Consider the following 24631-nt stretch of genomic DNA (forward strand, 5'->3'; position numbering starts at 1 on the left):
ATTTGCTGAATGCACTCGTCACACCAAAGGAGATTTCAAAAATAGTTGGAGTGTCCATAAAGACTGTTTATAATGGAAGAAGAGAATGACTATGAGCAAAACTATTACGAGAAAGTCTGGAAGATACTATTAAAGAAGAATGGGAGAAGTTGTCACCTGAATATTTGAGGAACACTTGCGCAAGTTTCAGGAAGCGTGTGAAGGCAGTTATTGAGAAAGAAGGATGACACATAAAAAACATTTTCTATTATGTCAATTTTCTTGTGGCAAATAAATTGTCATGACTTTCAATAAACTAATTGGTCATACACTGTCTTTCAATCCCTGCCTCAAAATATTGTAAATTTTGCTTCCCCACCCTGTACTTAAATATTTGACATAAAAGCAGATCTTTACATAGGCGGTTTTTCCCTAAAAGTGCAGTAATCAAACACAGTTATCATGATAATTAGAATTTAAACGGTAATACTAACCATCTGCAATTTTACCGCAGTTTATCGTTATACCGGTAATGGTTACATCCCTAGTCTGAACTGACCCTTAGTAACAAATATGACATTGCTGAAAATTTTGACACCTTTCACTGTGTTGAATGTCTTCAACAAATTCATCCGTGCGTATGTTTGACACCCCTGCTCTAAAAAGTCGATTCTTCTAAACTCAAGTGTAAACAGATGAGAGCACAGATGTGATGCTCTCCTTTTCTCTGTGTTTGTGACTCTCTGTCCGCTGTATCCAAAAGCAGACAGTGTTTCCCTGTCATGTCCCATGTTGCTGATGTTGTGGTCCTGCTGTGTGTTGCCCAGACCCCTCCTCAGACGGCCCCTCTCTGGAGGCCCAGATGAGGCTAAAGCGAGCGCGTCTCGCCGAAGACCTGAATGAGAAGCTGGCTCTCAGGCCGGGGCCCCTGGAGCTGGTCCAAAAGAATATCATTCCCCTAGACTCTGCCGTCACCATGACAGGTATCAGCAGAGAGTGTAGACCCATCACCTGCATCACCTGCATCTTCACCTGAACCCGTGTGTGTGTGTAGTGTAGTTAAATAGAGTTTGTGTGGATCTGCAGAGCATGCCTCCCTCCTTTGTGTGTGGAAATTAACTGTCCGTCACTTTACCCTTTATAGGGCACTCATAGAAATACTTGGACATTCTTTTTTTTTTTTTTTTTACTCTGACATTCCAAATTTAAACCTCAGTGTGTTATTGGAGGACAGAACAAGGCTTTATTTCTTTTGTGAAATAAAAAAAAAAGTTATTGTTATAGAATAGAATAGAATAGAATAGAATAGAATAGAATAGAATAGAATAGAATAGAATAGAATAGAACAGAATGCCTTTATTGTCATTATACATATGTACAACGAAATTAAAAGAGACAACTCTCTTGTGGTGCGTAGTGCAAAACAATTTAAAAAAAAAGTGAATAATATATACAGAAAAGAATAGAATAGAATAGAATAGAACAGAATGCCTTTATTGTCATTATATATGTACAACGAAATTAAGAGACAACTCTTGTGGTGCGTAGTGCAAAACACTTAAAAAAAGTGTAATATACATGAATAGAATAATAGAATAGAATAGAATAGATAGAATAGATAGAATAGAACAGAATGCCTTATTGTCATTATACATATGTACAACGAAATTAAAAGAGACAACTCTCTTGTGGTGCGTAGTGCAAAACAATTTTTAAAAAGTGTGAATATATATAGAAAAGAATAGAATAGATAGAATAGAATAGAATAGAATAGAATAGAATAGAATAGAATAGAATAGAATAGAATAGAATAGAATGCCTTTGTTGTCATTAACATATGTACAACGAAATTAAAAAAGACAACTCTCTTGTGGTGCGTAGTGCAAAACAGTTAAAAAAAGTGTATAATATATATATACAGAAGAATAGTAGATAGAATAGAATAGAATAGAATAGAATAGAATAGAATAGAACAGAATGCCTTTATTGTCATGATACATATGTACAACGAAATTAAAAGAGACAACTCTCTTGTGGTGCGTAGTGCAAAACAATTTTTAAAAAAGTGTGAATATATATAGAATAGAATAGAATAGAATAGAATAGAATAGAATAGAATAGAATAGAATAGAATAGAATAGAATGCCTTTGTTGTCATTATACATATGTACAACGAAATTAAAAAAGACAACTCTCTTGTGGTGCGTAGTGCAAAACAGTTAAAAAAAAGTGTAAATATATACAGAATAAATAGAATAGAATAGAATAGAATAGAATAGAATAGAATAGAATAGAATAGAATAGAATAGAATAGAATAGAATAGAATAGAATAGACCGCATCGGACCTGAGATTGTTGACTCACTGTCCTCACTGGAACTGTTGCTGTCACTGTCTTTTAATGTATGCAGAAATGACAAAAAATAGTCACTTGCCCGATAAAGGGTTAAGTCAGTTACTAAGGATTGTAAAGCTCTGCTGTAATCGGATCAAACCAGCTTAATCTTGAATGTTTTTAATACTAGATTTTCAACTCCGTTAAATTATTTGGTCAAACAAGCACCAACAAAAAAAGTCGACTGTTACTGTGGATGTTCCTCCGCCACGAAAACGGCATTCCATTTTGCCTGTTATCACTTAAGTGGTTTCAAACACATACTTTGCTTGTTTTATGCACCCACCAGTGCCCTCTTTATGAAGTCTGCTCAGCATACTTAATAACTCTCAATAAATAAAATACAAAACATTTATACAGCTGTTATAAAACAACTTTTGGATTGCAACTTTATTAGAATTATGTTTGAATTATTGATTCTGTTTGTGGCTTAGCCTTTTCTTATGAACTCACTAATTAAATGATGTGCTTCTACTTAACTAACTCTACTGACTAATAACTATGTTTAATTTATAGGAAGAGTACATTTTCAATCATAGTTTTAAACATGCACATGCAAAAAAGAAGCTAAAACTATAGTAGCTTTTCCAGTGTCAGCGTTTGTCTGATTCCCTTTTAGCATCAGTTAAACTAAGGCTTGATATTGTATAATTTTTAAGGCCTATATGTGCATGAACATCTTTAAAAAACAATGGTGACTGGAGTCTTTGTAGGCTTCTTATGGTCGGCAACTTTGCTTTGTAACAGCTTGCAGGACATGATTTATTAAGTCTCCCTTGGGTTTGAGTTTGTTGTCCAATATATTTATGAGCATGAGATGTAAACATTACAGCATGTCCATACATTCCGCACAAATTAATAAGAATGACAATGAAAACAAGACATAATAAATGAGGAAAACATGCTGCTCATTGCTGCCCACATGTATGAATCACAGTTTTACATTATGTTTGTTAGATAAAGCATGTTTGTCTTTTCCTAATGATGGTTTTGATTGTCATGATGATATTCAGCTATATTTACATAAAAATAACCAACTTAACCCATACAGAAAGACCCAGTGCTACTTCTGTGGCAGTTCTCAAATGAATTTTTCTCTATTTTACCTTTTTTAACTGATTTATCACCAATTTTTTTTCATATTATTCCGCTGTATTTTGCATTTTTCGGTATAAATCATGTATTTCCTATATTTTAATTCACAGATCATGTAGATGCTCATGAAAACTCAGAGTAAATTCAAAGTTAATTATATCAAAACAAAGAAAAATGAAGAAAAAGTTACTTTTTTAGCAAATGAATGTAAAAACAAGCATCTCAATCCACTGTCATTTATCAAACTCCATAGATTTTACTGGTAAATCTATAGTTGCTTTTCCATTGACCCTCAAAATTGCACAAATATAAGTTGCGCATAAAAATTTACCTAATGGAAAAACTGTTTCGCCAAATCTCTCGTTTTTCAATTAAAATTTTTTGTGCTGGCAAGAGGTGGTTTTTCAAGCGTTGCACAATTGGTATATCATGCTAAACTACAATGGAAAGACCTTTTTCCGTAACCAGAGTCACATGAATTAAAAAAAACGAATGTTGACCGACGTAACAACAAGCAAAGATGAAGAGTTTTAAAGGAAACATGGCGCAGTATGTGTGGACACACCAGGAAACCAAATAATTTTTAAATTTAGTACGAGATAGAGGGGTTATATAATAATAATGAATATATCTGTAAATCAACACAATTTACGTTCGTAGCCATGTTTACGGAATGACTTCTCTTGTTATCTCGTGATAATAAATAAACAAATATTGTATTTTTGATTTAAAGGAAAAATCGACATTATACACTTCTGTTTTTCAACATTTAGTAAAATTGGTAAAGTTTTGTGCAGATGTCCAATGAAAGAGTGACAAATGCTGTAGAAGATGACAGTGTTTCCATGTTCACTACGGAGCTTCTGAACGTCCAAATGGGTCAAATTTGATGACCATGAAAAGATGACAAACTGCATTTTACACCAAGGCTAAAGACATTCATTTTGTCTTCTGTTTATGTAATTATACTTCTCTTTTTCTTTTGTTCAGACAAGGTATAGCTTTTTTTAGATGTTACCTGCTTGACAGTTTGGACTGTGACTTCGGTCTTCCTCAGAAGATGGTACCCTGGTCGAGCTGACCATCTGATAAATGACGCGTCAGCAGCACATCAGATGACACTTCTGAGGAAGACTGGAGTCACAGTCGAAACTGTCAAGCAGGTAACATCTAAAAAAAGCTATACCTTGTCTGAAAAAAGAAAAAAAGAGAAGTATAATTGCATTTTACACCAATTATTCACATGGAATGACAAGATTAGTGGATCGACAGGTATTAAACAGTTTATGTCTGTAGATGGTTTGTGTGACCGGTGAGTGTTTGGGTCTCAGACATAAAGACAAAAAGTCATCTAGACATGCTCCAGTGGTTGAGAATGACTGATGTGACGTTATTTTGACACTATGTTCCAACACTTTAAGAGTATTGCTGTGTTTCCACTACGTGGAACCGGCGCTTGACTGACTCGACTCAGGTACCAGATTATTCCTGAAGACCATTTCCATTACAGGATACTTCTGACTTTACAGTACCTGGACGTCATAGCGATGCTGTGCGTAACTTCCGTGACATCTGCTCAGAGAGTTGTTAAAATTCGCTCATTGGATGTTGTCCTGTTAAACCCACGCTAAATTTATTCATCGAACACTAGGACAGAAATATCTGAACCTCCACAACTGACCACGGTGTACTTTTGTGGGCTGCCATCATGTGGATTATCCAAAAGGCATATTTACTGTAAACTTCGGCATTTGTTTATTTAAAAAATAGCGGGTCGCACATTGCTAATGTAATGACACAGAGACAACTCTCTGACCAATCAGTTGTCTGCAGTGTTTACACGTAACGTTTAAGTATCTCTTCCCCTGTTTTGGAACCTCAGCACAGGAGATACCAAAAACTCGTACCAGATTCCAGGTTCTTTTATGCCGCATTCCACTATGTTGAATCGGCTCAGCTCGACTCAACTCGGGTACCAGGTCCTATTCCTGGAGACCGTCTCCATTACAGAATACTACCGACTTTACAGTACCTGGACGTCATAGCGATGCAACGCGTTACTTCCTTGTCGTCTGCTCAGAGAGTTGCTGATAAACTCGCTCGTTGCGTGTTGTCTCGTCAAGCTCACGCTGAATTTTATGTCTTAACCTCCTCGACAAACCATGGTGTCGTTTTGCGGACTGTCATGTGGATTAACCTACCGCTATATTTACTGTCAACTTCCGCATCTGTTTTTTGTAAAACGGCGGGTCACAGAGAGACAACTCTCTGACCAATCAGCAGTCTGCAGTGTCTATAAGTCACGTTTTAGTATCTGGTCCCCAGTCCTGGAACCTCAGTGGAGGTGATACCAAAAAGCTAGTACTGAGTACCAGATCTCAGGTCCTTTCATAACGGAAATGCAAAAGGTCGAGTTGAGTTGAGTCGAGTCGAGCTGATACCAGTAGTGGAAACGCGGCATTACATAACGGAAACGCAAAAAGGCCGAGTCGAGTCGAGTCAAGTTGAGTCAGTACCATGAAACGCAGCATAAGAATGATGTGACGATCAGTATCTCACATAAAACACACAGTCCTTAATGAGGTGCATTTATTAAATATTTTCCTTCAGAGGAACGTTGCCTTGTGCCTCCAGACCTTCCCCTGCATTTTTTCCAGTATCCACTACCTGTTTCCTGTTATTTCTAATTCATGCGACCCAAACTTCCCAGCAAAAGATGACTATTTATTTGGATTTCTTTTGCTGAGAATGTTATTTACATTTTTCGTCTACTACTTCAAATATGTTGTTGTTATAGCAATAAAAAGGTAAAGTTTCTTTGGTGTTTTGGCAGCGCTCCTCATAAATGTATATTGCAGACTCAAGTGTTCGGGACCCCCTCGAAAATTGTCCTCCTTCAACCCCTGTTTGATTTAGGAAATGCAAAGCTTAGACACACTATTGATTTAGTGCTGAGCCAAGCGTCAGGCCTCGGCCGTCCCACCGAGCCACTCTGACCTCGCACTGTTTGTCTTCTGATCTCTACATGGTATCCTACCCTCTATATCATTCTTGGCAGGGCGACCGGTGTTTTTGCGTTTTTTTCGGCGTAGTGGTTTTATGTTTGCCCCCTTGAGCTTCCAGTAAACATGTTGCGTAAAAGAGTCGGCGGGCTGCAGTCAGCTGGTTTACACTACCTCTGCAGGAGGAGGGGAGCGCACTTTTATTAAGATGAACAGCAGCTGTATTTGGATCCACCCTTTTCTTTAGAAGTGCTGTGTGTGTTTGCAGGCATGTGTATGCGTGGGCGTACCTGTGTGTATGTTTGTACCTATCTCCTCCCCCCTTTTGTCTCCACTTTAACGGGCCTCCACGGCTCCAGCGAACCACCTACAAAGCTCCGTGACAGGACCAGGCTGTTCATGTTCCCGTCGTCGCCGGAGGATCCCCCTCGCCTGCTGCATTAACCCTCACCTTAAAGCTCTATATCCCTTACACAACACTCCAGTGATTGTTTCAACCTCTGTTTGGTCATTTTTGGAAACTATGTGACCTGTCGTAACTTCTAAACCAGCTACTTGAAAAGCGGAAGTGTTCACAGCTCGCAAATTTCCTGTAATTCTGCCACCTCAATCTCGATGACATGAAATCACTTGAAGACTCGCTCATGGAAACAGCATGTACCGGACTGGAGTGTATGTGCACGTCAGCATCGCTGGGACCGTGATGTGGAGGCAGAAGGGTCACGTGGGTTTTATCTACGACGCTACACAGTTGCATGTGAGACTCACTGAGGCAACAAACAGATACTGAGGAAACTGCATCTTTTCCTATCCGATCTTTTTCTTTGTCGTTTTCAAAAAAGTTGTTTCAGGAAATATTTGCGTCCACACAAAACCACTGAAAATGACTGAAAATAATGTAAGGCAAGTTTATCTGTATAGCACATTTCAGCAACAAGGCAATTCAAGGTGCATTGAAATACGACAGGGAAAAAGAAACACATTTAAAAAAACATTATAAAAGAAACATGTAAAAGGTGATTTAAAACAGCAAGTAAGAAAACAACACATAAAACCCAAAAATATAAAAATGCACACATATTAAAGTAAGAGTTGCAGTGCAGAGATTTGAAAGAGAATATAGAATTAAAAAGTCAAAAGCCTTTTAGTCAAAGGCAGCAGTGAACAGGTGAATCTTTAACCTGGACTTAAAAGAACTCAGACTCTCAGCAGACCTGATATTTTCTGGTAGTTTGTTCCAGATACGGAGCATAGAAACTGAACGCTGATTCTCCGTGTTAGCTCTGACTTTTGGAACACGTAGCAGACCTGGACCAGATGACCTGAGTGGTCTGGATGGTTCGTACTGGACTAGAAGGTCTCTGATGGATTTTGGGCCTAAACCATTCAGTGCTTTATATGCTAGCAAGAGAATTTTAAAGTCTATTCTCTGAGAACAGGGAGCCAGTGTAGAGACCTCAGACTGTAGTACAAATGCTAGGCCTGTATGTGGTGTTGAAATGCTCTGGGAAAAAACAGAGAAGAAGACGCGGCGCGTAAAGCTTACTCGGTTCTACCGGGTCTGATCCAATATTTCCTCCTGGTTGCCCCTCTTCACAGTAGATCCAAGAGCATGTAATGAATATTGTTTTGCTATGGTCGTTTGTTGCTCATTTAGAAGATTTAGATTCAATGTTACCAATAAGCTCGATACACTGGAAAAAATGCCCCTTTAAAAGCAAGTGAAAAAACAATTAATACAAGATATTTTTGCTTGATTTAAGCAAAAAAACATGCTAATGGAACAAATGAAAAATTATCTTTGTAAGCTTTCTTGAAATAAGATTTTCAACATCTACTGTCTATAAATAAGTTCTTATATGTCACTGAAAAGTTGCTCTTTAGGTGATTATGTCTTATTTCAAATGTGATGAGATATTTTGACAAAAAATTAGAAAAAAATGCACTTGGTAAGATTTAGATTTTTGCAGTGTAGATTTTCAAAAATCTTGAAAAAAAAAAGTGTTCTAGTAAAATGGGCAAACTGACTCACTCACAGTATATTTTCTGACCTTTTAATTGTCAAAATAAGAAAAAAAAAAAAAAAGTCCAGGCGGACCATTTTAGGCTTAGGGTTTTAAAGGGTTAAATCACGCCCACTTCAAATGTCTGACCAATCAGACAACAGTTACCAATAAGCTCAATACACTGGAAAAAATGCCCCTCTAAAAAAAAGTAAAAAACAATTAATACATGATATTTTTGCTTGAATTGAGCAAAAAAAATTGCTAATGGAACAAATGAAAATTATCTTAGTAAGCTTTCTTGAAATAAGATTTTCAACATCTACTGTCTATAAATAAGTTGTTATATCTCATTGAAAAGTTGCTCTTTAGGTGATTATATCTTATTTTAAGTGTGATGAGATATTTTGACTAAAAATTTGAAAAAAAAATGCACTTAGTAAGATTTAGATTTTTGCAGTGTAGATTTTCAAAGATCTGGGAGAAAAAAGTGTTCTAGTAAAATGGGCAAACTGACTCACTCACAGCATATTTTCTGACCTTTTAATTGTCAAAATAAGAAAAAAAAAAGTCCAGGTGGACCATTTTAGGCTTAGGGTTTTAAAGGGTTAAATCACACCCACTTCAAATGTCTGACCAATCACACAACAGTACCAATAAGCTCAATACACTGGAAAAAATGCCCCTCTAAAAAAAGAAAAAACAATTAATACATGATATTTTGCTTGAATTGAGCAAAAACAAAACTGCTAATGGAACAAATGAAAATCTAGTAGTAAGCTTTCTTGAAATAAGATTTTCAACATCTACTGTCTATAAATAAGTTGTTATATCTCATTGAAAAGTTGCTCTTTAGGTGAATATGTCTTATTTTAAGTGTGATGAGATATTTTGACTAAAAATGAGAAAAATACACTTGTAAGATTAGCTTTTTCCAGTATAGCTGTGTGTAGCACTGAGCACTAACTCTGTAGTCTGCCATTGTTGTTGTTGTTGTTGTGAAGTGGTGTCTTGCTTCCAGGGTGTGAAAGGTTAGAGAGGCATCATCGCTTTAGAAAAGTTGCGGTTTGGTCGTACAGACAAAGACGCGAAACCGGTGATTTCAGAGTTATCCACTCTGGGACCTGGTTTTAAAAAGTTGTGGTTTCAGTGACTGAAAATGCGGTTTCATGCGGATGAAAGGCCTTTTGCGGCTTTTGTTTATTTGCTGTTGTTGTTGTTTTCTTTCCACCATGTCTTGTTAACTGTATCACTAATAAAATAAAAATGTAAAAAAAATTTTAAAAAAGAATCGATGAAGAGATATGAAAAAAAAATCTTTACGGCTACGACCGAAACCATCTTCGTTTGGACAGGGCATGAAGCCGTTGAAGTATCTTAATCTGTAATACCACAGATGACCACTAGATGCTAACTAACCTTGAACTTTCTTGAATGATACTAAGCACATACATCTTTCCAAATGCATTTTTGTTATTCTGTAAATATTATCCCATTAATAATTAGAGACCCTGTTAATTGGCAAATGTTACTTACAACTGGACTTTTGGAGCTTCTATTCATTGACCAAACATTTTTCCATCTAGATAAACACCTCCAATAACACTGTCAAATAATTCTGTTTCTGACATTACCCATCATCCCTTGTGGATCTATGGACCCACCCTCTCATCCAAATACGGTCACTTCTGTTCAAAAAGGCAAATCTAACCCTCTTTTCACTTCTTCTGAAGCAAAATGTAATTTATGTCACTGTAAACTGAAGTGAGAACCCCTTTAATACTTCCCATTAACGCAAAAACCTAAACTGAACTATTTATGCAATAAAACTGCGATACGCGAAGATGTTTAGTTATGTTATGTTTGCACTGAATGTAGGAAAGTAAACGTTCTTCTTTGGTACCTGAAGTTGAAGTATTTGAGTGACTCCTTTGCTCAATTATAGATATATATATTTATAAATAAAGCAATATTTACCAGTTGCTCCAGTGCAGAAACTGACTTTACTGCTGAAGTCGGTGTAAAAATGCAATATGTGGGCTCAGATTATGGTGTTAGATTATAATATGAATAGGAATTAAATAGTTCCAAATGCAACAATGTTCTTGTAATAGGATTATAGTATGAATAGGAATTAAATAGTTCCAAATACACAAATATTCTTGTAATAGGATTATAATATGAATATGAATTAAATAGTTCCAAATACAAAAATGTTCTTGTAATAGGATTATAATATGAATAGGAATTAAATAGTTCCAAATGCAACAATGTTCTGTAATAGGATTATAGTATGAATAGGAATTAAATAGTTCCAAATACACAAATATTCTTGAATAGGATTATAATATGAATATGAATTAAATAGTTCCAAATACAAAAATGTTCTTGTAATAGGATTATACTATGAATAGGAATTAAATAGTTCCAAATGCAACAATGTTCTGTAATAGGATTATAGTATGAATAGGAATTAAATAGTTCCAATACACAAATATTCTTGTAATAGGATTATAATATGAATATGAATTAAATAGTTCCAAATACAAAATGTTCTGTAATAGGATTAGAATATGAATAAGAATTAAATCGTTCAAATACAAAAATATTCTTGTAATAGGATTAGAATATGAATAGGAATTAAATAGTTACAAATACAAAAATGTTCTTGTAATAGGATTATAGTATGAAAAGGAATAAAATAGTTCTAAATGCAAAAATGTCTTGTAATAGGATTTTAGTATGAATAGGAATTAAAATAGTTCTAAATGCACAAATATTCTTGTAATAGGATTATAGTATGAATAGGAATAAAATAGTTCTAAATGCAAAAATGTTCTTGTAATAGGATTAGAATTGAATAGGAATTAATAGTTACAAATACAAATTGTTCTTGTAATAGGATTATAGTATGAATAGGAATTGGGGTATATCCTAGATGTGTCACCAGTTCATCATAGAGCATGAAGTAGTTTTAATAGATAATAATACCAGTAAAATTGCAATTTGTAAGAATATGGAACAGAAATAAGCACAAAAATAAACCTGTTATAATTGTTCAGAATCCTAAAAACATCAGGATAATGAAATGGGCTGTTGACGACATATAGGAATGAAACTCAGCAGTATTCAAAGTATCTAATCCAGATTTTTAACGGTTTTGTTATCGTCTTTTTAATCTGTTTTTGTCTATTGTCCCTTCATTATTTTTGTTTTTTCGGTCTAGTCTCTTTGTTTTTTCTGTCAATTGTATTCTAACGTGTGTGTTGTGTGTGTGTGTATATGCATATCTTGTCTATGTTTTTTTTTTGTGTGTGTGTGTGATTTTTGTCTATTGTCTCGGTTCTTGTCTATTGTCAGCTATCAGTTTTTTGTTTTCTTTGTTATCCTTCATTGCTATTGTTTTTTTATTTAGTTTTTTTTGTTTTGCTTCATGTTTTTTTTTTTAACCTGTTTAACCCTGACCATATTTTCAGGGGAAAAACGCCTAAAAAGACATACTCAAAGTAAATGAAGAATTACTTCACAATAATAAGGTTCATATGGATGTTCTTGGTGTCTATGGACATTTAGAGACCTCACAGAATCTATTCCCATTGTCTAAAACAGGTGTGTCAAACTCATTTTGGTTCAGGGCCATATTTAGCCCAATTTGATCTCAAGTGGGCCAGACCAGTAAAATAATGACTTTATAACCTATAAATAATGACAAATCCAAGTTTTTCTTTTTGTTTTAGTACAAAAACACCCCAAATAAATTATGAAAATATTTACATTTTACAAAAAAGATGTGAATAACCTGAAAAAACAGAAACTTCATGTGGAAAATTAGTGCAATTTTAACAATATAATGCCTCAACTTATTATTTATACATGTACATTACACACAATGTTACATAAACATTTGGTAACAGGCAGAATATTGTTAAATTTTGGAGTTGGAACTAAAATTTGAACAATTCTACAATATTACATCTCTTATATAAACACAACTACAGATCACAGTGGATCCATAATGCACAAAACATTTAGTAACAGGCAGAAATTGTTCAAATTGCACATTTCAGGTTGTTCATCTCTGTTTTTATTTATGTATTTATTTGCATTTTATTGTGAAACAATAGTTTTGTGAATGTTAATATTGTCACAAGTGTAATGTTATTTTTTTCACTTAAATTTTTTCCACATAATTTTTCACAAAGAAAATTTGTAGTTGTCATTATTTATGGGTTATTGTGTTATTATTTTTACTTGAGATCACATTGGTCTGTATATGGAACCTGAACCAAAAGGATTTGGACAGTCTTGACTGTTCAGGTTCATTTTTGCACCTTCATCCCGCGGGCCGGAATGGACCCTTTGGCGGGCTGGATTTGGCCCCTGGGCCGCATGTTTGACACCTGTGGTCTAAAATATTGTATCTATTACTATGCCTGAGTGAACTGTAACAAACTAAAAGAGAAATTAGAATTTTTTATCCTCACCTGTTTTTTTTTTTCGGCTGGATTGACGATGATATGAATAAATTAATTGTTCGTGTCGGAGATTTTTAATAGCGTATATTTCACCTCACAAACATTAAAAATCATGTTTGAATATTAAAGTTTGCACTAAAATACACTTTTGATGTACTTTTATTAATATTAGGGTCTAAACTTTGAGCAAAAATTGAAAAAAACATCCATCGTCCTGATTTATTATATTTTTATAGTAGATGAATGTTAATATAATTTTTTAGGCCTGCGGGCGGGCCGATGGGGCTAAAGGGCGACTTATAGTTTCTTGTTGTGATTTTGTAAGTAAAAATAAAAATGATTAAAAAAAAAAAAAGACATTTTTTCCTTATTTGATGAAATATCCATCCTGTACTTAACTCTATCACAGTTATTTAGATGTAATAAAAAGTACTTAGGTGTCGAAATGGTGTCGAGATACCCCGTTCTCCCCTAATGAACAGTTAAAAATGAACAGGTGGGAGGAAATGGCATCTCGGACGAGGCTGCCAACAGCGCCGTGAGTTAAGCTTTGTGTGTGTCTGTGTGTTTGTGTATGTGCAGGTCAGTGAGTTGCACAGAGCGGGGCCTGGTGCCGTGATTGAAACCAGGGTCTGTTCCCGCCTGTCACATGTCTGGATCCAAAAAGAAAACCTTATACCTCGACATACACACACATGAACACACACCAACCTGCACCACTCCTCTGCCCTGGCTCTGTCCCTGCAGCTCTTTCAGATAGCTGCTCTTAGATCGTCCAATCGCAGCCCTGTTCAGTATCAGCTCGGCCAATCGGGACAGAGGTGGATGTAAAGTGGTGGTGTCAGTTTTTCATCCACACAGCGTAACACCTCAGAGCTGAGTGTGGTACTAGGTGTTAGTGACAGATGGACGGTGTGTGAATACCTCTGGTCACACAGAGGATGGACATCACACACAACATGCTGGAACATTTAAGCGCATATAGAACAGGGGTGTCCAACATGTGGCCCGTGGACCAAAAACTGACCCGCTACAGCAGGGGTGTCAAACTCATTTTAGTTCAGGGGCCACATTCAGCTAAATTTGATCTGAAGTGGGCCGAACCAGTAAAAAAATAACATAATTATATAAATAATATCAACTCCAAACTTTTCTCTATATTTTAGAGCGAAAAAAGTAAACTTATATTATGAAAATGTTTGCATTTGCAAACTATCCTTTCAAACAATGTAAATAACATGAACAAACTGAAACAATAAGTGTAATTTTAACCATATTCTGCCTCAGTTTATCATTTACACATGTACATTATAACTTACAGATCACAGTGGATCTACAAATACACAAAAACATTTAATATCAGGCAGAATATTGGTAAATTGCACTTACTTCTCTTAAAACATTTCAGGTTGTTCATATTTGTTCAGGTTATTCCCATTTTTTTGTGAAATTATACTTAGTTTTAGTGTAAATACATGAAAATATTTACATTCACAAAGAGAAAAAATGTGGAGTTGTCATTATTTATATGTTATTATGATAGAATTTTATTGGTTTGACCCACTTGAGATTGAATTGTTCTGAATGTGGAATCTGAACTAAAAGGATTGTTAATATCTTAGTGTAATTTTTGCATTTCACAAATTCATCCCAAGGGCCAGACTGGACCCTTTGGCGGGCCGGATTTGGCCCCCGGGCCGCATGTTTGACACCTGTGCGCTACAGGTTCCAATCTGGCCTGAGATGCAAAAATTACACTGAAATGACACTGGTATGAGGAGTTCAGGGGTCACATACAGACCAGTTTGAGCTCATGGGTCCGTAGACTAGGGATGTAAGGATTACCGGTATAACGATCAACTGTGGTAAAATTGCAGACGGTTAGTATTACCGTTTAAATTCTAATTATCATGATAACCGTGTTTGATTACTGCTCTTTTAAGGGAAAAAACACTTATGTAAAGATCTGCTTTTATGTTAAATATTTGAGTATAGTTTTAATTTATTACAATTTTGATTTTATATACCTAATATTTGGAACTAATATTCACTTTTAACCCTTTCATGCATGAATTGTGAGAACCTTAATCAAGATTTATTTTCTTGTGTGTTTTTATTCCTCTTTAGGCATGAAAAAAACAATGCGATTGAAAATTTTGTTATGAATCTATTTTTCATGGAGTTCCAAAAATGTCCATGCAGTTTGACACCATGCATTTGATTTTTGAAGCAAAAAAACACGTATTTACTGATACATCACTTGAAAACTATGAATTTTTTTTTTTTTTTTAAATGTACTGCTTCTAATCTGTTTTCTCACATTTTAACATACTCTAATACTACTCATTACTCACTTCATGGAGATAATATGCAAAAAAAAAACAAAACAAAAAAAACTATGTTTAGTAAAAACAAAACAAAACACTGTTAATAACAAGCAATTGATTTACACTCAAACATGTTACTGCAGATAAGGTTTATCAAGAACAGCAAAGTTACAGTAATGGTGTGAATTGGAGCATATGGGATGATGCATAAGTATCCGCTGTGTTGGCTGATATGGAACTAAAACAACAAATCCCATTAATATACAAGAGAACAACTGTAAAATAACTGTCCAGTGTAGTGACCACTATCCATGAAAGGGTTGAAGTCTTTGAAAAGGTTCATTAAGCATCTGTGTGTTATTTATGCAATAAATTATATACATTTTTCAAATCAGATTTTATATATTTTTTGTGTGTTTTCTGTCCTTTTATGTTTTTATAGTAGGTTAAAGTGAAAAAAATAATAGACAAATGATATAGATGAAGTTGTGCTGAAAAAAAAAACAGATACCAAACATGGGTATAGGAAACATTTGTTTATATAGTATATAAAGGCAAAATCAAAAGGACTGAAAAACGGACAAAATAGGCTCAGACCACTGAGGGTTAATATTTGAATGTTTCTGCAACAGAAGGTACATTGTGCCAATTATTTTATTGTTTTTTGTTTTTTTTTCAAAATACAAGCTGGTTAAATTATTTCAGTGTGTGTATTAGTACTTTTTGAACATTTTGAGCACAATTTCAACAATATCGCGATAATAATGATAACCGTGATAATGTTGGTCACAATAACCGTGAAATGAAATTTTCATAACGTTACGTCCCTACCGTGGACACATTTCATGTTCAACAGTCTCTGCCATGTAATCAGAGTAACTTATATGCACATATTATACATATTTGAGTAGGTATTTATAAACACTTTAACATTATGTATAACAAAATTTGGGGAGATAAAGTTTTTAGGTGAAAAATGTCAAATTACTGCTCGGTAACACGTGGACTTGAAACCGACATCAATTTTTTAAGCTTTACGCAAACATTCAAAACATGTGGTTCATGACAGAATAGAATAGAATAGAATAGAATAGAATAGAATAGAATAGAATAGAATATTTTAAAGTAAAATATTGAAAAGTCTATTTTATTGGCATGAGAATGTGGTAGCACGTGGACAGGTTGCCATAGCAACAGGTGGATGACACGTTACCATTGTATGGATCACCCAAAATGTTGACTTATTTTTTAAAACAACAAGCCAGATATAATCACAATGCTTTATTTAATGTATTTAATACTAACACAGTGTTATTTACAACTTGTGGTGGTCCAATGTTTTTATGTTAAGGTTTAAATGTGACAGATTGAATACATTTTCACATTTTTTGGATATAATTTTTAGTGTCAAATTTGAGCTATATTTTTATATCTGAGGCATGACTATGGTGTAAAAAGTACTATTGATAAAATCAGTTGTAAATTCTTTTCTACAAGTGGTATTTTAAAAAGGATAACAGTCCCATAAAATAGAGATCTTTAGCTAAAAAATTAGTTTACTTGATAAATGATGTGTGCAAATTTACTTTTTCATGTTGTTGTTCACTTTTGCTTGATCAGACCCTCATCTAGATCGGACTAGTAAAATTATAGCAAAATAACCTATAGATAAAGGAAACTCAACCTTTTTTATTTTTATTTTTTTGGTTTAGGGTGAAAAAAGGAAAATTATGATGAAAATGTTTATTTCCAAACTGTGCTTTCACAAAAAACTAAATAATTTAAACACTCATGAAACAACATGAAGCTTAAAGAATAATAGTGCAATTTTAACAACATTCTGCCTCTTACTAAATGTTTTGTACCTTTGTAGATTCACTGTGATCTGTAAATTATAACGCATATGTGAAATGGAAAAGCTGAGACATAATATTGTTAAAATTGCCCTTATTTTTCTAAAGAAATTTCAGGTTGTTCATGTTATTGACATTATTTTAAAGGATGCTTTGTATACAGACGCGGAAAAAATTATTAGACCATCAAAAGTCATCAAAAACAATGATTATGCAATCCAGTACTAACTCCTGTGTGTATCACGTGACTAAAACAGACAGAAAAGAAAACATGTCATGCCTAAAAGCACTGTTTTTGTCAGTACAGTGCCATAGATATTGATGTAAGAACTGAAGTGATTTGGGTTATTATCAAGAAAACCATGGAAAATGACTTGATAACAGCTCTGAAATTAAACTATTATGAGCTATTTTTGTTGGTATCATAATATTTGTCCAAACAAATGTACCTTTAGTTGTACCAGGCATTAAAATGAACAAGACATTGAAGAAAACAAGTGTGGTCTAATAATTTTTTTCCGTGACTGTATGTAAACATATTCAAAATAAAAAAAAATTTCGTTGCTATTTTTTTCATTGGTCTGGTCCACATGAGATCATATTGGGTTGTATGTGACTCCTGAGCTAAAGTGAGTTTGACACCCATATTAAGTTCCAATATGCATGGTTTACAGGTATTTAGGGGGGTTAAGGTGCAATACTGTCCCAGAACAGAAAAAAACAAACAGCTTCACCACTAGATTCCACTAAATATCATGCACTAAACCTTAAAATAAAACCATGTATAAATAGTAAAATATACTGAAATTACAGTCTGTTTTGTGGTCATTTGGTGATGTTATTTAACTGACTGACTGTTCATGAAAACAGCCTGTGCACTGATTTGTTTGTAGGTTTGACTGTGCCTCTGTCTCTTTTTTAAGCTTCTGCAACAGCATGTGTTACTGAGCAACAGCTTAGAAATTAAACTTGATAACAGCACAGTCATGCATGGACAAAGGCTTCATGGCTTAATTTCAGCAGCTTTCTTTTTCTTCTTTTGGGTTTTGATGCATGTGGACAAATTGGCTAAATGTGTATAAATGTTAATGAAAATGAAAGAAAAAAAACACACAAAAAAAACCAAATTATCTTCTTTAATTAACTAATTTACATATTGTGTGTTTTCCCTGATGTGTGTGATATTCACTTTACCTTTTTTAAATAACACCAGACCAACACTAGTTGCTTTTCCACTGACTCTCAAATTGCGTGAATATAAATTCAGCATAAAATTTTACCTAATGGAAAAACGACAATTTTGACAAAACTCTTGTTTTTTGATTAAAAGTTTTTGTGCTGGCAAGAGGTGGTTTTTCAGGTGTCGCAAAATTGGTATATCGTGCAAAACTGCAATGGAAAGCCCTTTTTCCGTAACTACAATCACATGAATTAAAAAAAACAAAAAAAAAAAAACAAAAAAAAAACAGATGTTGACAGATGTTACAACAAGCAAAGAGTTTTAAAAGAAACTGTGTGGACACATCAGGAAATTGAATCATTTTTTAAATTTAGTACAGGATGGAGGGGTAATATATATAAAAAATAATGAATACATCTGTAAATCAACGTAATATTTATGTTCGTCGCCATGTTTATGGAATGACTTATTGTGACGTCTCACAATAATAAATAAACAAATGATCGTATTTGTGATTTAATGGAAAAACCGACATTACACACTCCTGTTTTTACAACATTTAGTAAATATCGGTAAAGTTTTACACATATATCCAATGGAAAAGTGACTAGTTTTTGTAGTTTTACAGTGAATTCATGGTCCTGAAGGGTGTTTGTGTGTTCTGTGGGGTGCACAGTTTGGTCCTGTATGCCCACTTCAGTAACCTCTGAGCTAAAATGGCTAAAACATTAAAAGTCAGCTCAACAGCACAGCTTCCCTGCCATTTCTGACTCTGTCACCCAGAAAATATACAGTAACTAAATTATTAAACCCCACTATAGTTGGACTCCATCAAACACTATTGTCAGTCTGTTTTTAAATGTGTTTTAGTGCAAAATTATTACAACATGTACAGTCTGTAATACAACATTTTACTAAACAAATGCTCAGTGGTAAAAAAAACCCACATGCAACAGATGAGTTTCTGAGCCTTACTGATCGATAATTATGTTCTAATAAAACTGTACCATGTCACTAATGAACAGTTTCTCTACTTCTGTGATATACTGTGTTTACTATGGCTCTGAACACAGCTTTTCTGTCCAATCAGACACTATATCAAACATTTAAATTCTATTACTAACATTTCTAATGAAAGATATCCCCTCATTTGGGTCCAAAATCTTCCGTTGTTACCAGTGGCGGCTGCTCGTCTTTCAGAGAGGGGAAGCTCATTGTCAGCTTTCACCAAAAAAAATGTCAAGTTATTTAAACATAAATTTGGCCCTCTGTTCCTTTTTAAGAAAATGGTTAGTGACCAAGTAAACAAGAAAATGTTGAAATTATGTTAAACAAGGAACAAGGAAGTACAATGAGTGTGTTTTATTTACAGTGCAAGAAATGAATAAGTAAATTCGTAGTGTTTTTTTTCTTGATTTCACAGCAGAATGCACGACGGTATTAAACTGAACTGTGTCAGTGAAGGAGTAGATCTGAAAAGAGCTGTCAGTCAAATGGGATTCAGCCTTTCGACTGATCCTCCAATCAGCATGTGGAAGCCCAGCGTCCAGCCCGGCTAAGCTCCGCCCACAGCTCCATTCACCCCCAGAGATGCTGAGCGTCCGGGGGCGGGACAACATAGTGGCATTTATCCAATTACCATCCAGTTTTAAGGCAGTGAAAAAAACTGTTCCACTCAGTCCCACTGAAGTGCATGGACGCTGAGCGTCTACGGACAAATGCACTGAGCAGAGATCGAATGAGAAAACAGCGCAACGGGAATGTATGAGAAGTGAACAACATGGAGTCCATTGATTTGTGATAAAGCTGATTCTGAACGAACTCGTCTGTGAGATGAACGTGTTCTAACACATTTGTAGTCAATGAAATGTCAACACAACCGAACATATTTAACCATTTAATTTTCATAATTTTAGTGGAAGCTGAGCTTCCCTTGCAGTCTGTGAAAATTGCCTCTGGTTGTTACTGAAATTCATGTGATTTATAACTCATCACTTATTTCCACATCTCTGTTAATCAGTATTAAAATCCTCACTGGATTCATTCATGCACTACAGCCTTACAATAATAAATCTGACGTCCTGCATTGACATTTTCCTTTTTTACCTGAAGGATGGTTGTTTTTTCTTACATGTTGCACTAAATCATGAGCATAACGCTTATCAAACATGCGCTGTCAGCTGTAGTTTTCAACTCTGCAGTCAACAATAAGCTTGATGATGGAAGTATCTAAGGTGTGAATCTGGTTTCCTTGTCATTTTTGTTGAGATTTGCACATGCAGATTAATCATGATACTTACTAACATTTGGTATCTGAGGAAAGAACTATTTCTATGGGTAAAAATGGACTTTGGGCAACTTGCCCGACAGTGAAAAAATAATTTCCACTGACCCCTGCCCTGTTTACTGATGCCTTTCCCATAAATCTAAATGCAGATGTCACTGTAGTTAGTGTAATTGAGCATTTGAGAAGTCTATGTGACTGAAGCACCTGCCCTCTGTGGCCCAACACTGAACCCACTTTTGAAGTCACTGCCTATGTTTACATGCATGAAATATTCAGTTTTTAGCTCTTATCCTAAAAAAGATTACATTCCTACTAAGATGTTTACATACTGTTACATAAAGATGAATAAAAAAAGAGGTTTTTTTGCTAATGTTTCCACTGGTTTTGGACTTACAATGACCTTAGCTGGTGCATTGGTGTGTAATTTACTGTAGTGTAAGTTAATAAATCAACAAAGAATGCACAGTTTACATGATCTTTATGAAATCTGGAAAACTGTCATATGTGCACGCTCTAGAACAGTGTTTTTCAACCTTAGGGTCAGGACCCCACATGAGGTCACCTGGAATTCAAATGGGGTTGCCTGAAATTTCTAGTGATTGATAAAAAATTAAAACTTAATAATAAAAATTTACATTATATAGTCTAAATGTTGTCTAAAACTAACATTTATTTGTAATATATTATAGCAAACTATTACATGACCAAAAACAAATTAATTGTAGCCCAAAATAAAGTCTCTGTTTTGAATGTCTGGGGTCGCCAGAAATCTGTGATGTTGAAATAGGGTCAGGAGGCAAAAAAGTTGGGAAGCACTGCTCTACAATTTTATACACAGAGGGATGTCAAAGTCATTATAGTTCAGGGCCCACATACAACCTAATGTGAGCTCAAGTGGGCTAAAATAATAACATGGTAATGTATAAATAACAACTTCAAACTGAAAAAAGTTTAAAAAGAAAAAAAAAAGTTAAATTGCATGAGGTAAATCTGCAAACTATTCTACAAAAACATGAATAATATGAACAGCCATGAACAACCTGAACCATCTTAAGACGAACAAGTGCAATTTTAACACTATTATGCCTCAAATGATCATCTACACATGTGCATTTCAACTTACAGAACACTGTAGATCTATGAAACATTTGGTGACATATGGTGTAATATTGTTAATCCTATAACGCCAAATGTATCATATTTGATACATGGGTTTTGAAGCCCTCTACATGATCAGTGTGATATGTTTTGTCTTGATAAACCTGATGTATACAATTAGATACATACCCAGATTATCCACCGGGGGGGATTCGGGATTCCTAAAGTTTGACACCCCTGCTCTAAAGCATGATTAGATGTTGCACCTGTGTAGAAGGATCTGCATCTATTATATTTCCACTTTTATTTACGGTTTTCTTCTCATTTATTAGGTTGAATAATCCATTTATAAAAGAAAATGCACGTTCTTGTACTAAAACACCACCCTTCAGGAGGATGCTCTCCCTTCTCCCTGTTCCTCTCCTCAGTTATCTCCTGGTAATTCCCGCCCTGACGCCTCCTCTTGTCCTTCTCTGTGCTTCTCTTGCAGTAAACCATGGTAAATTCCCAAAGCAGGAGGACTCGTACGCATTCGAGGAGGACAGCAGCAGTGACAGTCTGTCTCCAGAGCAGCATCACAGTGACGAGTCCCAGGGTTCGGCCTGTCCTTCATCAGAGGCCGTGGGTAGTACGCCCTCCTCCTCCTCATCTCCTGCCCTCACCAGCCCCCGACAGGTACGACACAAGGGATCTCAGCCTTTATTACCATGACCCTTCGATGGAAGTAAATCTGTCTCATCAGATTTTGAATTATAAAAGCCACTGAATTTCTAGCACTGATTTTTTTGCACTGAAATTAAGTATCTGATTTTTTTTTGCACCGAAATTAAGTATCTGAATTTTTTTTTTTGCACTGAAATTAAATATCTGAATTTTTTTTGCACTAAAATTAAGTATCTGAATTTTTTTTGCACTGAAATTAAATATCTGAATTTTTTTGCACTGAAATTAAGTATTTAAATTTTTTTTTGCACTGAAATTAAGTATCTGAATTTTTTTTTTTTGCACTCAAATTATTTCTAAATTTTGTTTTTTTGCACTGAAATTAAGTATCTGAATTTTTTTTTTGCACCGAAATTAAGTATCTGAATTTTTTTTTGCACTGAAATTAAATATCTGAATTTTTTTTTGCACTAAAATTAAGTATCTGAATTTTTTTTGCACTGAAATTAAGTATCTGAATTTTTTTTCACTGAAAGTATCTGAATTTTTTTTAACTGAAATTAAATATCTGAATTTTTTTTTAATACTGAAATTAAGTATCTGATTTTTTTTTCACTTAAATTAAGTGTCTGAATTTTTTTTGCACTGAAATTAAATATCTGAATTTTTTTTTTTTGCACTGAAATTAATTATCTGATTTTTTTTTTTTTTGCACTGAAATTAAGTATCTGAATTTTTTTTGTAATGAAATTAAGTATCTGAATTTTTTTTTTTTTTTTTTGCACTGAAATTAAGTATCTGAATTTTTTTTTTTGCACTGAAATTAAGTATCTGATTTTTTTTTTTGCACTGAAATTAAGTATCTACATTTTTTGTCTGTCAATTTTACTATGTTCATAAATTTAAAATAAAAAAAAATTCAGATGCAAAAAATTCAGATCACACATCCGGGACACCAAGAATAAACAATGAGTCTGTCTTAAGATGAACTGACAGCCAGCCAATCAGTTACATTAGGTTGGTCATGTGATGCCCAAAAAATTCATATACTTAATTTTAGTGCAAAAAAAAAAAATCAGCGCTAGAATTTCAGTGGCTTTTTTTATTCGAAATCTGATGAGACAGAGTTACTTCCATACCCTTCCATCTGTCTGCTGATGGAGCTCTACCACTGCTGTCCCTGCTCTGCCCTCTAGTGGACACTCACTGAACTGCACCTTCCTCCTCCTTCCTCCTCCTCTTCGGTTTGACCGTTGGACTGAGTTGAACCGGGCAGGTGTTAACATTCCTGCCGTCACAGCTGCCTTCGCTTCCTCACTGCTTACCTTTTCACTGGCTATGACTTCATTCAAACGGTCACTGTCAGCATCGGCCGTTTGACTGAAATTAATGTAATGGGTGCCAGAGCAGGGTTGTTTATATCTTTTAGAGTCCTGCCTTTGAAATGTTCCAACAGAATCAACAACCCCGACTGTCTTATGTCACTGTGAAATGTCTGTTTAGGAATAGTTTTGCAGAGAAAACATAAATACATCTACATTTTTGGGGTAATTATTCCATTTAGGTTTCAGACTAAGTGCTGCTATTTGCTGTTATTTAACTTTATTATACAGGTGTGTGTATATGTGATGTGACCTTTAAATACGTTAGTAATATGTTTATGAAAAGATGAACATGCCTTACATTAGTGCAGTGTTTTTCAACCTTGGGGTCGGGACCCCACTTGGGGTCACCTGGAATTCAAATGGGGTCGCCTGAAATTTCTAGTAATTGATAATATATGAAAACTTACTAATAAAAATTTACATTATATAGCCTAAATGTTGCCTAAAATTAACATTTATTTGTAACATATTATAGCAAGCTATTACATGATCAAAAACAAATTAATTTTAGCAAAATAAATGTCTCCATTTTGAATGTCTGGGGTTGCCTGAAATTTCTAATAATTTATAAAAAAAAAAAAATTAAATTAAAACTTACTAATAAAAATTTACATTATATCATCTAAATGTTGTCTAAAATTAACGTTTATTTTGAACATAGTATAGCAAACTATTACATGATCAAAAACCAATTAATTTTAGCAAAATAAATGTCTCCATTTTGAATGTCTGGGGTCGCCTGAAATTTCTAATAATTTATAAAAAAAAAAAATTAAAAATTAAAACTTACTATTAAGAATTTACATAATATTGTCTAAATGTTGTCTAAAATTAATGTTTGTTTGCAACATAGTATAGCAAACTATTACACGATCAAAAACAAATTAATT

General features: G+C 34.4%; 1 protein-coding gene across 6 annotated transcripts in view; it reads left to right on the top strand.

The window, feature by feature from the left end:
• LOC115410092 (myocardin-like) overlaps window positions 1-24631 on the top strand; it is a 466879-nt gene that overhangs the window by 406622 nt on the left and 35626 nt on the right. For 5 of the 6 annotated variants that reach the window (XM_030121535.1, XM_030121534.1, XM_030121536.1 and 2 more), the window contains one exon: window positions 22184-22368. In XM_030121535.1, coding sequence (XP_029977395.1) covers window positions 22184-22368 — 185 coding nt within the window. Of the gene's footprint in view, window positions 1-806; window positions 963-22183; window positions 22369-24631 lie in introns of all 6 variants that reach the window. The other variant, XM_030121533.1, reaches the window with a different exon arrangement.

The sequence above is a fragment of the Sphaeramia orbicularis genome, chromosome 19 (assembly GCF_902148855.1).
Source record: "Sphaeramia orbicularis chromosome 19, fSphaOr1.1, whole genome shotgun sequence".
Taxonomy (NCBI): domain Eukaryota; kingdom Metazoa; phylum Chordata; class Actinopteri; order Kurtiformes; family Apogonidae; genus Sphaeramia; species Sphaeramia orbicularis.